The sequence below is a fragment of the Pseudopodoces humilis genome, chromosome 20 (assembly GCF_049639895.1).
Source record: "Pseudopodoces humilis isolate 2021_Gansu_Grassland_sample_001 chromosome 20, ASM4963989v1, whole genome shotgun sequence".
Taxonomy (NCBI): domain Eukaryota; kingdom Metazoa; phylum Chordata; class Aves; order Passeriformes; family Paridae; genus Pseudopodoces; species Pseudopodoces humilis.
In genome coordinates this window covers 800,908-816,703 of record NC_142219.1, presented here as the reverse complement: position 1 = coordinate 816,703, position 15,796 = coordinate 800,908, and the positions used below count along the sequence as shown (strand labels likewise).

General features: G+C 46.9%; 1 protein-coding gene across 7 annotated transcripts in view; it reads right to left on the bottom strand.

Moving 5' to 3' along the window:
• TMEM132D (transmembrane protein 132D) overlaps window positions 1-15,796 on the bottom strand; it is a 184,191-nt gene that overhangs the window by 64,559 nt on the left and 103,836 nt on the right. For all 7 annotated transcript variants that reach the window (XR_015774226.1, XM_088065080.1, XM_088065084.1 and 4 more), the window contains exon 4: window positions 9,159-9,342. Coding sequence is in view for 6 of the 7 variants with exons in the window: in XM_088065080.1 (XP_087921206.1) it covers window positions 9,159-9,342 (184 nt within the window). In the remaining variant the exon portion in view is untranslated. The remainder of the gene's footprint in view (window positions 1-9,158; window positions 9,343-15,796) is intronic.

The following is a 15,796-nucleotide window of genomic DNA, read 5'->3' as shown; positions in this document are numbered from 1 at the left end:
ATCCCCTGACACATCCCCTGGCACATCCCCTGACACATCCCCTGGTACATCCCCTGGTACATCCCCTGACACATCCCCTGACACATCCCCTGGTACATCCCCTGGCACATCCCCTGGCACATCCCCTGGCACATCCCCTGTCACATCCCCTGGTACATCCCCTGTCACATCCCCTGGCACATCCCCTGACACATCCCCTGGTACATCCCCTGTCACATCCCCTGTCACATCCCCTGGTACATCCCCTGTCACATCCCCTGGCACATCCCCTGACACATCCCCTGACACATCCCCTGGCACATCCCCTGTCACATCCCCTGGTACATCCCCTGGTACCTCCCCTGGCACATCCCCTGGTACATCCCCTGGCACATCCCCTGGTACATCCCCTGGCACATCCCCTGGTACATCCCCTGGCACATCCCCTGGTACATCCCCTGGCACATCCCCTGGTACATCCCCTGTCACATCCCCTGTCACATCCCCTGGCACATCCCCTGGCACATCCCCTGGCACACCCCCCAGCAGCACAGAGCCACTGTGGTGACCCCAGCCCTGCAGAGCCCAGGGTGCTGGCCAGAGTGGGGGCTTCATTCCCACATTCCCATATTCCCACATTCCCACATTCCCACAGTCCCACATTCCCACAGTCCCACATTCCCACGTTCCCAAGCTGTTTTCCATGCTCTCCATACCCTGGTCCCATGGATCTTTCAGGCTCCTGCAGAATTGTCCCCAGAGCTGTCCCTGTGCCCCTGTCCCTGTGCCCTGCCCTGTCTCCTGTCCCTGTCCCTGTCTCCTGTCCCTGTCCCTGTGCCCTGCCCTGTGTCCTGTCCCTGTGCCCTGCCCTGTCTCCTGTCCCTGTCCCTGTGCCCTGCCCTGTCTCCTGTCCCTGTCCCTGTCCCTGTGCCCTGCCCTGTGCCCCTGTCCCTGTGCCCTGCCCTGTCTCCTGTCTCCTGTCCCTGTCCCTGTCCCTGTGCCCTGCCAGGTCTCCCCCAGCTCTGGGGATTATCTGCCCCTCACAAGGTGACACACAACAGCTGTCACTGCTCCTGGCTCCTGCTCATCCTCACCCCACTGCCCCTCTGGCTGCAGCCTGCCTCTGAGGGCATCACACCCAGGAAAGGGAATTCTTAAAACCACTGGCTGGAAGAAGGATGGAAAAGTCAGGGAATAATTCTCTTAATTGACTACTCTTCTTCCTACTTGTAATCTAGAGGAAATCTAATTAATTCTACATGAAGAACCACTATTCTGTGGTGAAGTGTAATTCCTGATCTCTGGGGCTTCAGCTTACCAGTTGTCAAATTATCCAATTACACACTTGTTAAAATCCATTTTGGGGAGATTTTCATGGCTTGTAAATAAATAATTTCAAAACCTTAAATCCCCAGAATAAAAAAAAAAAAAAAGGAAAGAAAGAAAAAAGGGAAGCCCCCAGCCCCCAAAGGGTACCTCAAAATGAGGAAACACATCTAAAAATAATGTCAAGAAGCTGAAAAAAGAGAATCCAGCATGCTCTGCTCCAGCAGCACCACAGCGGTGATGATCTATTTCAGTAGGGAGAAATCCTCTGCTGCTTTTTCAGCAATGCCTTATTCAAATCACTAATCTGAAGGGAACCAATTAAGGCAGCATCCCCTTCATTAAGGCAAAAGGGAAGAATCCTTTCCCAGCAGGGCAGTGAGAGGTGGGACCAAGGCAGGGGATGGTCATTGTGGCCAGGCCAGGCAGCTCCCAGAGCCTCAGCAGGGCTGGAGCTCTCAGGACACAGCAGGACAAGCCACACTGTCCTCATGCCTCAGCTTTTAGCTGCTACAGAGATTCTTTTCTGTCTTTCAGATCCTGCTCTAGTGTATAACTCCAAACTCCATGGCTGCTGTTCTCCTGTTTTATCCAGACACAATTCCTCTCCAGGCTGGGGAATCAAGGACACCTCACTGCCCCAGGCCTGAGAGATGGAAACAGGGAATTGAGGGGACAAACTTGGACTAAATGACCTCATTACCTGCAGCTGTAATTGGAGAATTAACCCCTGAAATGTAAATGAACAAAACTTATAATTGTGTGAAAAACTCGTGAGCATCGTCCAGCTTGGGTGCAACCTCTGGGAGGCTCTGACTGCCCAAGGTGTATCTATTGAATAAATATTCAATAAATTTTAATAAATACCCTCGTTATTCTCCACCTTGTCCAGCCTCTGTCCTGGGGAGCCATCCCAAGGCATCGCTCCCAGGTTGTGTGGCAGCAGGATGAGAGGCCCAGGTGGGAACACAGGAAATCCTCACCTCAGGGAACATCTGTAGGAAGGGATGTTCCTAAATCAGTGCAGATTCTGGATCCTCATGTGCCAAACCCAAGGCAAGAAGAAAACCTTCTGTGATCTTCTGTATCTCACTGAAAACACCACAGCAGTCAGTGTTACAGACTATGGCAGTGCTGGGTAAGGAAATGCTGTGAGTGAAACCAGACACGAAACAAAAGAGGAACAGAAGGCAGTAATCTGCTTTTTATAAACCCAATCTGACTGTATTTCAATAAAAGTAAATAAACACCATCCCTGGTTTGGCTTTTCTTCAACAACAGCAAAGAAAAACCCCTTTTGAAATTTCCTTGAGTCTGATTATCATAAAGATATAAAGGTGTCGGAAAAACAATTCAAATTATTGAAATTAAAATATTTCCAGTGAATACTGGTCATTCTGGGCACTAAGTGTGAGACTTCTCAAGACATCCTGACTTGAAAATCATTCAGAGCACTTTTCTACTGAAAATGAGGTCCCTTTCAGCTGGCTGAAATCATCTCCACAAAAATGATCAAATTACAAAATAATTACAAGACCATCATTCTGAAAATTCTCAATTCACTAACAAATTATTTCTGTTTTAAACTCAGAACATTTGTAATAACAGTGGTTTTACAGCAGTGGGAAAACAGGCCAGCACTTCTAAATCTTGTGTCTGTTTCCATAAAGGAAGAACAAGTTCTGGTGAAACCTGCTTTAAATTGAGATCTGCTGTGTTTTCCTGCTCCTTCCACATTTTGTAGCTGCAGAGCAACACAGAGATTGTCAGGGTGAAGGATTGGGCTTGTCTCAAACCCAGTTCAACCACGTGTCTAACCAAAGAAAACACATGTAACTCCCAGCTCAGAAAGAACAGCAGCTCTTGGGCAAAGCCATTTTTCTTAGGCTTTCATTTGTAAGAAAATCACCCCTGTGCTTGTTGCTGCTCGTGTGGGGAAGCTCAAACAGCAACAGCCTCATGGACATCCCCTTCCATCAGCCTGTGGTAACAGCAGTGGAAAAGGACTGGATTGAACAAGATCTGCCTGATGGTTCCCAGGGTTTGGCAATTCAGGGAGCCAAAGGTGTGTGTGGAGCTGCAATGAACACAGTTATTCCATCACTGCACGCTCCACACATCAGCACAACGTCTAATTGGGCAGGAAAACACTATTGCTTGGCATTTCAAATGTTAAGGACCCCAGGGTGGTCATTAATTCTGGAAGGAAGAACCCAAAAGAACATTTGTTGGATTCTGGGGCGTGCTCCACTGCCAAGTGCCTGCATTATTCCCTTGTCCTGTGCCACAAACACAGCCTTGCTGTCACACAGCTGTCCCCGTGTCCACAGGGCACAGCACGAGCCTGCCACAGCAGGGCCACAGCTCGGGGAACAGCAGCAACAACAGCAAAACCAAACCAAGCCACGTTTCCAGATGGTTCCAGTTGGAAAGGAGCCCTGAAGATCAGCCCCAGGGCGAGGATGATCCCTGGTGAGCACAGGCTCGTGGGGACAGCAGCACTGACACCCCAGGACACTGCCCAGGTGCCTGGCCCAGCACCTGGGGACACAGAGCTGCCAACCCCACCAGCTCTGGAAAAGCCTCAGTCACTGACATCTACACATGGAACAACGCCCTGTGATCCAATTAATTCCTGGAGCACCACAGATTCTTCCATGTTAATGAAACACCTTCTTCCATCGGCTGACTGCAGTCTCCAGGATGTGGAACAGGATCTGATCTGGCTCACACAGATTGATAACAGCTCTGCAATACAAAGCCCTGCCAGGGGAGCTGCCTGAGCACCAGAACCGATCCCTAAGGGAGGATTCTGGATCCAGGCAAAGCTGGGAGAGCCACAGTCGGTGACATAATGTGTTCACTGCCACAGCAATATTCCAGAAACACACTGATACAGTAGCCCAGAAATAGCCCAGGGAAAATCTGGGGTTTTAGTGCTGTCAATAATGACCCTGGAACAGACCACTACTCAAATTTCTGATGATAGCAGCTGGGAAGGCACTGTCAACACAGGAGTTTAAACTATTAAATAGAAGCAACAGATAAACCCAGGGATTCAGAAAAAAGAAATGGAATGAAATGCAGTCACAGTTTAATCATGGGGACTTGCAGCCAGAATTTCAGCCATCAGGGAAGAGGTCCCCAGTCTGAAACAAGACAGCAACAGAAAGACCTGGATGTGACATTGAGTCACAGGACAAATATGTGCCATTGTAGAGAACAAGCCCTGCCCAACTCAACAAAAACCCCAGGAAACAACCAAACCCTGGCCTGCATCTCCTGAGACACAGAACAAAACATTTCCAGGGCACAAACACTGGGACAGCAATGGCAAGAGACATTACCTGGTATTCTGACACCACCTGGGATGTCTAATTTCAGGAAAGGTGGCTCAAAATCAGAACTGGTGGGTTCATGCTGAGACATTACTTGGAAAGTGGCAAGTCTGTTTCATGGTGTGAAATTTTAAGTCCTTGACCTGTCTAATTTCAGGAATAGGATGTATTTCTGAAAAGAAAATGGTTGCTGGCAATATCACAATGATCCAAAGGTTTCTCCCTTTCTTAGGAGTAGGTTTCATCTGTGATTCACTCATCATTTTGATTTAAAAAGGCTCCCTTTCAGCACTGGGTAACATTTTAATTAAATATTTGAAAACTTGCCGAATACTGTAATTGCAATTTAAAAGCTATGAATTAGGAAGGTAAAAGCTTTTATCTACTCTCCAGACATCTTTTTCTTTTTCATAAAGCTGTCAGTGGAAGTCTTTAGGAATATTCCCTCGTGGAGTTTGAGCAGGACAGAGGGCTCTGGCTGATGTGATCCTGCACTTCCCAGCTGCCAGCAGAACTCAGGCTGCTCCCAGCCAAAAGCAGATCCCCCTGAAATCAATCTGTTCCTCTACAGCCCCCACAAGGGGCGAGATCCACCTTTCAGAAAAGCACTGGTTTCGCCCAAAAGCAGCCTGATTGTCAGGTCAGAGGGTGGATGGGGAGAAGAGGCTGCAACAGCTCCCAGTATCCCATTCCAGCAGCCCACTGGGAATGCTGGAGCTGAGCTGATATCCAGTCTCTACCAGAACATGAACAGCATTATTTAACAATGAAATGTGTCAGCTACATGCATTTATAGGAGCATTAATACCCTGGGTACTTATAAAATCCATCAGCCACTGCCATGACAGCTGATCCCTGTAATTATTAGAAATAATTGTAATACAAAAGAAGTTTCCTTTATAATAAATAGCCTCTTTACTGCCAGGATTGATTTTATTTATTTACTTGGTCTGCTTATACAGCTTCCAATGCTGATGGTAAGTAGAACAGTTTACTTCCTGTCAACATATTTGTTTAAATTTTAAAGAGAACATCAGGAGCAGGTTGAAACAATGAATTATCTAGAAGGAATAATGTTAAATTGGTGTTGAGGTTTTGGATACAATTTATTTAATATGACTGCCAGAAATAGGACTTCTCAGAAGCCAAGATGTGTCTAATGTGTCTGAGGACAGGAACAAGTTCCTTGGCAAGAGGAGAACGGGTTCAGGGTCAGCCTTACTTTGATAATTGCTAGGACACACAAAACTGAGCTTTTAACCAAATAATCTTTTTAAACATGAAGTCTGTTACATGCTGTGCATTACAACAGATTTCTGTTCAACAAGAAAAGACCTTTTCTCTTTACAGCTAGCTGATGAAGCTGACCTTATCAAACAGGTGTTCCCCCAGTGTTTCCCAGCTGGGGTGGCACTGCAGAAATGCTGGCACTGGTGGCAAAGGTTCTTCTGCTCCACCACCACCACCCTTCTCTGGATTCCTGACCTGCAGGAGCTGCAGGGGACCCCAGCAGCTCTCCCAGGTTTGTTTAACCCCCCTGACCAGCAGGTTCAGCTTTTCTGAGCAGGGGACAGCCACCCAGGCTGGGGGACTGTGCCACTGTGCCCCCCGTGCGCTGCCACAGACAGGCTGGCTGGGGGGCACTGACCCTGCTAAAGCCTCTCTGCTCAGCTTTTTCTACCTCTGATGTAAACCTGTCCCTGCCTCAACCCTCACCGAGTGTCTCAGGGGCCGATGTTGTGCTTGAGGATAATAAACACTGGGCCAAGCCCAGGGACAGTGGGAGCTGAGCAGCTGCAACAAGCTGTAATTCACTGCTCACCATCCACCTGAGCCTGCTGAAACGCCTGGCAGCAATGGAAAGTTGTCTTTGGAGCTCTTGTCTCTGCCAAGCAGACTGCAGCCTCACCACTGGGCCATTAATTAACTCTCAAATCCCATCCAGTATATATAATATAATATATAATATACAATATACTCTGGTATTAACTTGCTGAATTGGAAATCTAAAAGATGTATGTGGAGAGCAATTTATCAAAAACTGAAGGTTGTGAACCTTCAACCTTTCAAAGAAATTTCTGAAGGGACACCAAGCATCACTTTTTCCTGTATTACAGGAGAAAGTAAAGTAAACTCACTGCTCTGACAAGGGATTTATCAAGCCTGGCACCAGCATCTCATCCTGCACTGCCGTTCTTGCAGGGCCATCAGGAGCTGGGATGCCACAGGAATGAAAAAGCGTTGGAGAAAAGCAGGGTGAGTGCAGCAAGAGTCCCAAGAGCTGCAGCAGCAGCACTGGCCCTGTCCCCTGAGGACAATGTATACATTGAAATATTTTCATTGCAGCATTTTGTAACTCAAGAAATCAGGAACATCAAACCTGGCCAATCTTCCTCTTTTCAATTTACAAATCCCTGAGAGTGAGCAGAAAGGACTACAGGAAAGAACTGTTGGTGCAGAGGTGGCACACAACAGTCTTTTAAAAAAAACAAAGTTCTGCCCAATGTGAAAGCAATAAAATTGTTCTTTTGAAAGATTAACTTGTAATGGAAATATTCAAGAGCATTTCTGTTTGGTGCTTCTATACATGAAATTACATGTTCTGCTAAGACCAGTAAAAAACCATCCCAAATTACCCCTGCCTCCAAAAGCAGAGGAATAACAGAACACATTCTTTTCATTGTGCTTCTTTCTAAATGGAAGAGGAGAAATTATTCTTTTAAATTTCATTTTAAATTAGCAAACTGCAAGCCATCTTTGCAAGGACCACAGGGAAAACTGAAGTATCAAACTAATCAAAGTTGGATGCCTCCAAGGGGCTGCACCTGAACCATCATTTCCTCAGCACACCGTGAAGCATGACAAAGACCTGGAGGTTTGAAATACCCTGGAGCTCCTTCCCTGACACTCCAGTGAATGCCAGGAAGGTTAAACTATTCCCAGACTGTCAGGGATGCAGGGACTGCTGCCATTTCTCTCTTCCCCATTATCCCCACACCTGTTGCCTTGCAAATGCCATCTCCTGATAACTTTATAGGCTGCATGTGACCTTTGAGCTCACAGCTCTGTGCTGCTGCAAAATGGGCTTTTCTTCATCTTTAATGGAAATTAAGAGAGTGAGCTGATCTGCAGCAACTGCCAGCAGAATCTATTTTTGCTCTCAGGAGCTACGTTTTGCCACTTTATCACTGGATAATAAAGCGATCAGGGATGGTGGGCACACGTGAGCAGAGCTGTGGTTTTCTGCCACCACTGCAACCACTGGGGAAGAAACCTTTTCTCTTTTCAATTATGGATGGAGAGAACAGAAACCCCAACATCTCAGATTACGTAAATGTGATCACTCTCCAGCCTTAACCCCCAGCAGCCCAGAGCCCGTGTGGCTGCACTCCAGGGCCCTGTGACTGCAGAGCTGGCCTGGGTGTCCCCAGCCAGAATATTCTGTGAAATATTCAGTGAAAGCCTCCTCCCCTGCCAAGACAGAGCCATGCAGAGGGGTTACACAGCTCTCATCTGGGAGCCAGCCCCAATTTCAGCTGTGAGACACACCTTGGCAATGAAAGCACGAGCCACCACAAGAGAAAAACATGGCTTTTCATAAAATAAAGAATCGAAACATCTGTGTAGTTTGGAAGCTGGTAAATATAAATAACAAGAACAGCCAGTTCTGTGAGTCTGAAAGCTCAGAAAACACCTTCAGTCTTCAGTAATGGCATAATTAAGTTGCTATCACCAGGCAAACATCCAGATTCCATTTTTTTAAATGCTTTAGGATTGATTTTTGCTTTTCTTTCGGCACTAAATAAAAATGTGTCGGTATTTTCTACCAGATTGCCTAAGAACAGAAATGTGGCACAGCCAGACCTTACACAAGCAAACTTCATCCCTAACAACAAAGAAATGTGAAAGGGAGACAAGAGGAAACGCACACATTTCTGACTGTATTTGAAATTTGGGTATCTGACAGGCATTGTCTGGGTAAGAACGAGGCTGAAGGATCAGGCAAGTTTCAAGCCCTGTAGTTTGCACCATGGGGGAACCTGTTGGAATGCCTTTCTGTAGAAGAGCTGGCTGCATACTGCATTCTGAGCTCCCCAGCTAACTGAAAATCACCCAGAGCTCATGCCATTCCTTTCATTTCTTTTCTCACTCTCAAATGGATGTGGAGTCAGAAGTCAAAATCTGGGAAAACTGCCACTCAGGAAGTCTAGAGCAGTGTAAGAGCACTCTGGATTCAGGTCAGCCATGAACCACGATGCTCTGAGTGTCCAAGCACACCTCGTGCTGCATCCACAGCTCTGAGCAATGGAAATGCCACAAACTCAGCTTCTGCCCCCAAAAATCAGTCCAAGAGAGCAGGACTTGGCCTCCCCAGGGAAGCTCCCAAGGCAGGATGTGTTCCTCACGTGTTTCCTTCTGTCCCTCCCGCCCCTCTCAGCTGATTCCCCCTGCCAGACACTGGAGATGTAAAGTTTGAAATACTGAAAACCTGCAGAATGCCAAAGAGCTGCTCACCATGGCCAAAGGCAGAACTCCCACCAGCTCCTTCTGGCTGACGTAGATCTTGGAGATTGCCAGGTCAGATGTGGTGTCTCCAGGATATTCCACCTGCCAGGTGATGATCTGGGTCTCAGGTAGGTCAGTCAGGTCCTCAATTTCAAAATCAATCTGCATGATTTCAGAGGAGGGACCCTCCGCACTGCAGCAAAGAAAGGAAAAGAAGTGTTCATTCACATGACTGATAGGCCAGGGATATAATTGCTTTTATATTAATAAAACCTTGGATTAAGGCTCCTTCAAAGAGAGGATTTGGTGGGATGATGGATTTAATAATGAATTAATCATTTGCACTTGTCTTAAGATTTCAGTGTATTTCCCAGCAATTCAAGTGGCTCAGAAACATTTTGTGACATGGATCACTGTGCACTGCTCCATTTCATGGGGGGAGAAATGAGATCAGAGGCAAAACAGAGGCTGAGACTGCAGCCTAAAGTGACTCCCAGCCCCTCCCTTTAACCAGCACATTCTGTTTCCTCCCTGCTAAAGCAGCATGTGAACAAATCTAAGGGAATCACTCCTTGGAAGGGGAAACCACTGCATCCAGAGTATTTTCTGTTTATTAAAAAGACAGACATGGAAGCAAGGTCAAAGCTCGCCATGGGGTCCATGAACAAGGGCAGCAGGGAGCAGAGGACTGGAAAACTCAGAATTAATTTTTGGTTATACTGCTACCTTGCTGTGAGTGTCAGTGGGAAGCTCCTTTTGTCCTTTGCCAAACCAGGAATTACAGATAATTGAGCTTGTTGTGAGAGAGGTACAAAACTGGGCAGTTTAATATCAGCCAGTCCTGCCAGGGTGGTTGAGAGAAAAGCCCCAGAGAAGAGCAAAGCCTTGCTGGGAGTGATGCTGGGGCAGCACTGGGGGCAGCTCCCCAAAGCCAGGCTGGCTTTTGGAACCTTCCTGGGTTCCATGTTTGGCTCAGAGGGATCCATACAGCAGAAATGCAAAGGTGGAAAGGGAATTGATGCAATTCCTGTGAAGTTTGTTATAAAAGCAGCTACTGCATGGAAAGGTAGTGAAGATTCCAGTCCTGGAAAGGTGAGCTCCTTAGGCCAGTGGTACCCAGAGAGACAAGAAAATACTCAGTTTCCTGTAAAGCTGTGGAGGAAAGTGGGGTTTCTCAGCAGTGCACAAATCCAGGGGACACTGAGAATGCTTTTAGTCCTGAAGCCCTGAATGCTGAACTGCTTCAGGGTTTGTGTGGAGGGGAAAGGAAAGAGCAGAATTTCTTCCTGTGGAATAATCCTCAAGGAGAGGAAGACTGGCACAGCACTGAAGTGTCACAAGCCATTTCTGCTGGAGAATGCAACTAGAAAAAAAAGGAACATTTCAGGATCTGATTAGAGTCCCAAAATGCACCCAAACCCCAGCAGGTTTCCCAGCTGACGTGGGAAAAGAGCTAAAGCTAAAGATACACTTTTATGAAGACCAGTTATGACAACAGCCCCAGTTGGGAATCCTCCCAAGATCCTCAGAGATTTCCACTGTGCTGACTAAATTCAGAGCTTTACCCAACGCCACTTCTTGAAGAGGCTGATCTGATTATCCTTCAGGTTTGTATTTCAGTGGATGCACCGTGTTCTTTCTCTCCTGGATGGAATTTAAAGCGAGCCTCTCTGTTTCCAAAATGAAACACAGAGTGCTCAATTTCTCATTTCTTCGTGTCATGAAAAGCAGAGCACGATTTCTGACCCAGAGCTGGATGCAGCCTCGTTTCATGCTGACCTGGGTGGGATCAGAAGCTGCTTTATGCACGGTGACTATTGACTCCCAGTTCCCTTAATTGTGTGAGCAGGAGCGGGCAGCACTGCCCATAAATCCCTGGCACAGAGCCTGGTTTGGACAGGGTGTGCCAGCCCAGCTGCTGTGTTTAAAGAGCTGATTGAATCTCCACACAGTGAACCTGGGGCTGCCATTCTGCTCAGGGTGTCTCTGCTACTGCTCCGTGGCTGATGCTCCCTGTGCCCAGCGCTGCTGGCACAGGGACACTGAGGGGACAGGGACACTGAGGCCACAGGGACACTGAGGGGACAGGGACACTGAGGGGACAGGGACACTGAGGCCACAGGGACACTGAGGGGACAGGGACACTGAGGCCACAGGGACACTGAGGGGACAGGGACACTGAGGCCACAGGGACACTGAGGTGACAGGGACACTGAGGGGACAGGGACACTGAGGCCACAGGGACACTGAGGCCACAGGGACACTGAGGCCACAGGGACACTGAGGCCACAGGGACACTGAGGCCACAGGGACACTGAGGGGACAGGGACACTGAGGCCACAGGGACACTGAGGCCACAGGGACACTGAGGCCACAGGGACACTGAGGGGACAGGGACACTCAGGGGACAGGGACACTGAGGGGACAGGGACACTGAGGCCACAGGGACACTGAGGTGACAGGGACACTGAGGGGACAGGGACAGGCCTTGGGGCCACCCAAACACTCTCAGAAGAAGGCAAACCCCTAGATCTTCTCCAGGTAGGATGGAGATTAGGAAAAGTGATGAGGACAGAGTAAAACAAAGGAGGGAGTGAAAGGCAGTGGAAAAGATGGGGAGAGAGAAGTGGAGGCTGGAATGGACAGGAGCAGCCTAAAGCCATGAATATGCCAAGCAGGAACTATCACAGGAAAATTAATGGCAGAGCCCATGGGAGGGGAGAGAAAAGGTAATTTTATTCTCTCCCACCTCCACAAACACGCCCAGCACATCCCCTGCAGGGACTGCAAGAGCCTCTGGCCTGAAATGCTGCATGGGCCAGGGCAAGAGGGGGAACAGCAGGGCTCAGAAAAGGAAGAAATGTTCCCAGGGATAACTGGGAAAACTTTCCAGCAGGAGAGAAGGGTGGCAGCAGCACAGCTGACCCCAGGAGGCCTGAAGGGGTTTGTGAAAACCATTACTCTCCTTTCACAGGAGAGAAAATTAAACTGAAAATTACTTTCCCATAAAAAGAGGGGATGAGATGATTTATGCACCACAAAGTAGAAAAAGGTGGCATTTCAGAAAGAAGGGAAGTTTTGGGGTAAATTAAGGTTACATGCTATGTTGTCAGACAGACAAAACCACCAAGTTTCCTCCCCTGTGTGGGAGGAAACAACATCAACCCATAGCAGATGTAGGATAAATGCCTAAAAAGCCAAAGTGTTGCCATGTTGTAGCAGAGCTCCATAGATTTATTTAAAACATTTCATTTCTGATATAGATTCTAAATAAAAAAGAAGCCTTTTCCTATGGCATTTTCTCCAGAATGTAAACAATTTCACTAAAAGGATTTTACAGACCTTCTCTGCTCCTCTCTTCTGGAATTTGAAGCCATTAGTCCTGATATCACCATAAAACATCGCTTGTTCCCTAACCAAGCATGAGGAGGTGCAAAGGAAATCAAAGGATCACTGAGAACCAGCCCTTCCTTTGGAATATTTGCTTTTTGCTACCTCCTTCCCTTCCCTCCCCAGCCCTGGGGCTCCCTAGAGCACACGGGCATTGCATTTACCTCCCCTGCAGCAGCAGATCCCCAGCAGTGCCAAAGTCTTTAAATAAAGTGGATTTTATCCATATTTTTGCAGTGCTCCTGGGAACATGCAGCCCAGCAACAAACTGTCTTCACACCTAAACAGATTTCTGGGGGGGAAACTAGAAGATATTAAGAGAAATCACTGAGTGAAAAATCTCCTGTACCAGAAGGAATATATTTTATTATATATTTATATATATATATATATCCATCTATATTTAAAGTAGTCAGGAGAGAATCCTGATAATCTTTTAGCTTATCTTCACCAAGAAAAGATTGTCTGTCTAGTCTTTGCTGAATTCTTAAGAAACATCTACAACTCTGGTCTCAGGAGAGAGAATCCTTTTATTTCTGAGGGTATTTTGTTTGTTTTAGGGAGGCTTTACATGCGAGCCCAAGGGCTGTGGCAGGAGGGACATTTGCATTCCTGTCCACGTTTGCTGGGAGCCAGGGATCACATCTCTGCTGAACAAACAGCTCCTTGCCATGCAGTGAAACCCTGCTGGCTGCGGGGACAGAACGAGGGAGAGCCAGGAAATGAACCCCAAACACCACAGCTCTGGCTCCAGAACACACAGGGGGTCCCTGGAGCTTTATTCAAAATTATCCATCTCATTTTAATCAATCCAATTGGCTTTTCCCTCTGGTTTCCCAGCTAGAGCGCAATCCACGAGTGTTTTGCGGTTTGTTTTTGGAGAAAGCTTTTGTACTGACTAACAACTGCAGATTGACCTGGAGTGTTTTTTTAAGGTAAAAACCCCAAACACTGCAGGGGCTGAAAGGAGCAAGGCAGTGGCTGCAGGGCTGGCTCAGAGCTCAGTGCAGGGGGAGCCCAGCTCCAGCCCCAGCACCATCCATCCCCTGCCCTCCCTGGGACACGTTCACAACAACGGGGCTGACTTTACCCCAAAAACTGGGATTCCATAAACCCAGAGGCAGCAGGAGGCTGCAATTCCTGCCCCATGAGGAGGAATCATCTCACAGTCCACACAAACAACAACTGAAATACTTTAGACAAGAAAGTGAGACTTGGGGCTCAGCCTGAGGTCAGGGAGGACATTCTAAAACCCAATATCTGTAGAACCTGGAGCGCTGTGCTGCAGCAAAGATCACTATTCACCATTGATGTATCAAGAGAAGGTGATACATACAGCACTACATTAAAATCTAATTTTATTCATTGTCATCTTACTATTAAAAATTCAGGATAGGTAGGCTGAAAAGTCATTTTTCCATGGGAATCGCTGTATGAAGTGAACCAACTAGCAAGAAAAATCACCAAGAAATGAGCCTGCTAATCATGTAATAGAGTTATTTTTAAAAATTGATCCATCTCTCTGGAGCTTGACATCAGTAGTGTTGGCTGAGAAGTATTTCCTGAATTATTTATTTGACTTTTTTTTTTTTTTGCTATTGTCAAATAAATTATTCACAATATGATTTTCCAGCTGTTGATAGCACTTTTCCCAAATAACTCAATTCAAAAGTAAGCAAAATTTAGCAAACCTCTTAAAATACTATCAATTTAAGACATAATTACTCAGCGAGTCAGCATTTCAGCTCAGAGCCAGGGTTCTGAGCATCCCTCGAGGTGGTGCACGCAGGGATCATTCACACACTGTGCCAAGGGGAGGGAAAAGCAGTGCTGACTTTATTCATCCCACCTGATAATCCTCCAGTAAATGATCCCCCAGCAGTCAGGGAACATCAGGTTCTTCTGCTGCAGCCCCATCACGAGGCACGAGCAGAGCTGAAGGGCTACAAAAATGCTTTTCCTGCCAGTGCAGGGTCTAATAAACCCTGCAAATACACTCGAGCCGGCTTTCTCCACCTGCTGTTTTACTGTCCTCGGCACAAAAATATCAGTAAATGTTGGATAAGTCACTTGTGAGTGGGATAAAACTGCAGGACAGGAAAGCACGAGTGTTCACAACTGACTGGCGACGTTCCTGTGGTGCCCAGGCCAGGCTCAGACCTGCACAGCACAGCCGGGGAACGCAGGGATGGTTCACAAGGGGGAAATGGGAAAAATGAACCCCAGTTGTCGTTTTCTGGGTAGGAAAGGCAGGTGTAAAGGCCTGGCTCAGAGAGCAGCTGGGCCCATGTGCAGGGCAGGAGTTTGCCCAGAGCTGTGGGGACTCACAGTAACCCCAGCCCTGAGCCCTGGCTCAGAGCCACTCCTGAGCACTCCTAACACAAGCTTTGGGTATTTCACTCACATTACACTTTGGCAGACTGCTAACACCGTCACAGCTCCTGGAGATGAAAGAAAGCTTTTTCTGAATGGCAGCTCGGAGGGAAATGAGACCCAGGATCATGCTGAAACACTCCAGAGCCAGCACTACAAATATTTACTGCTGGGTAATCCCAGCACGCCAAAGCACGAGATCAAGGACTGTGCTCAGCACTCAACCCCGCAGCAAAACTCACCCCTCATCCTACAAATATTTATCCACCTAAAAACCCCTCTTAGGCACGGCCAGAAAATTTACACTTGTGCATAAACATATGTGGGGTTAGACTCTGGGCTTCAGAATGATTTTGAAATTATGCCCCCTACTCATTTTTTTAAGCTTTAATTGTGGTATTAAATCCAGAGTGGAAGATCTGATTTCTTAACATTTACTTCCAGCCACGTCTCCACAGTGAGATCTAGAACACATCTTTTTTATGCCTTGCTTATTAGTGTCCACACTGGTTCAACAAATGCAATTATATATAACAGCAGCATTACATTCCACAAGACTCAAGCTCTCAATATATTTCATTAGTGACTTATTTGGAGACACCTGCCAAGGCACATCCAATATATGAGATGAGTACCCTCAGCTACAGGAATTTCCTCTGCTGTGAACTATTCAGCAAGTATTTCTGCTGAACTCATACATCTTCCAAAACTGAAAAGTTCTTTTCAACTAAAATAAAAATTTTTAAAGGACTTTTCTTTACATAATTTTTTAGTGCTTGCCAAATCTAGAATTAAAAAAGGAAACACTTTCCAGCTTTCTTAAAACAAAAGCTTCCAGAATCCCATTTGTTTCTCGTTTTTAAGCAATAATATGAAAAATAAAG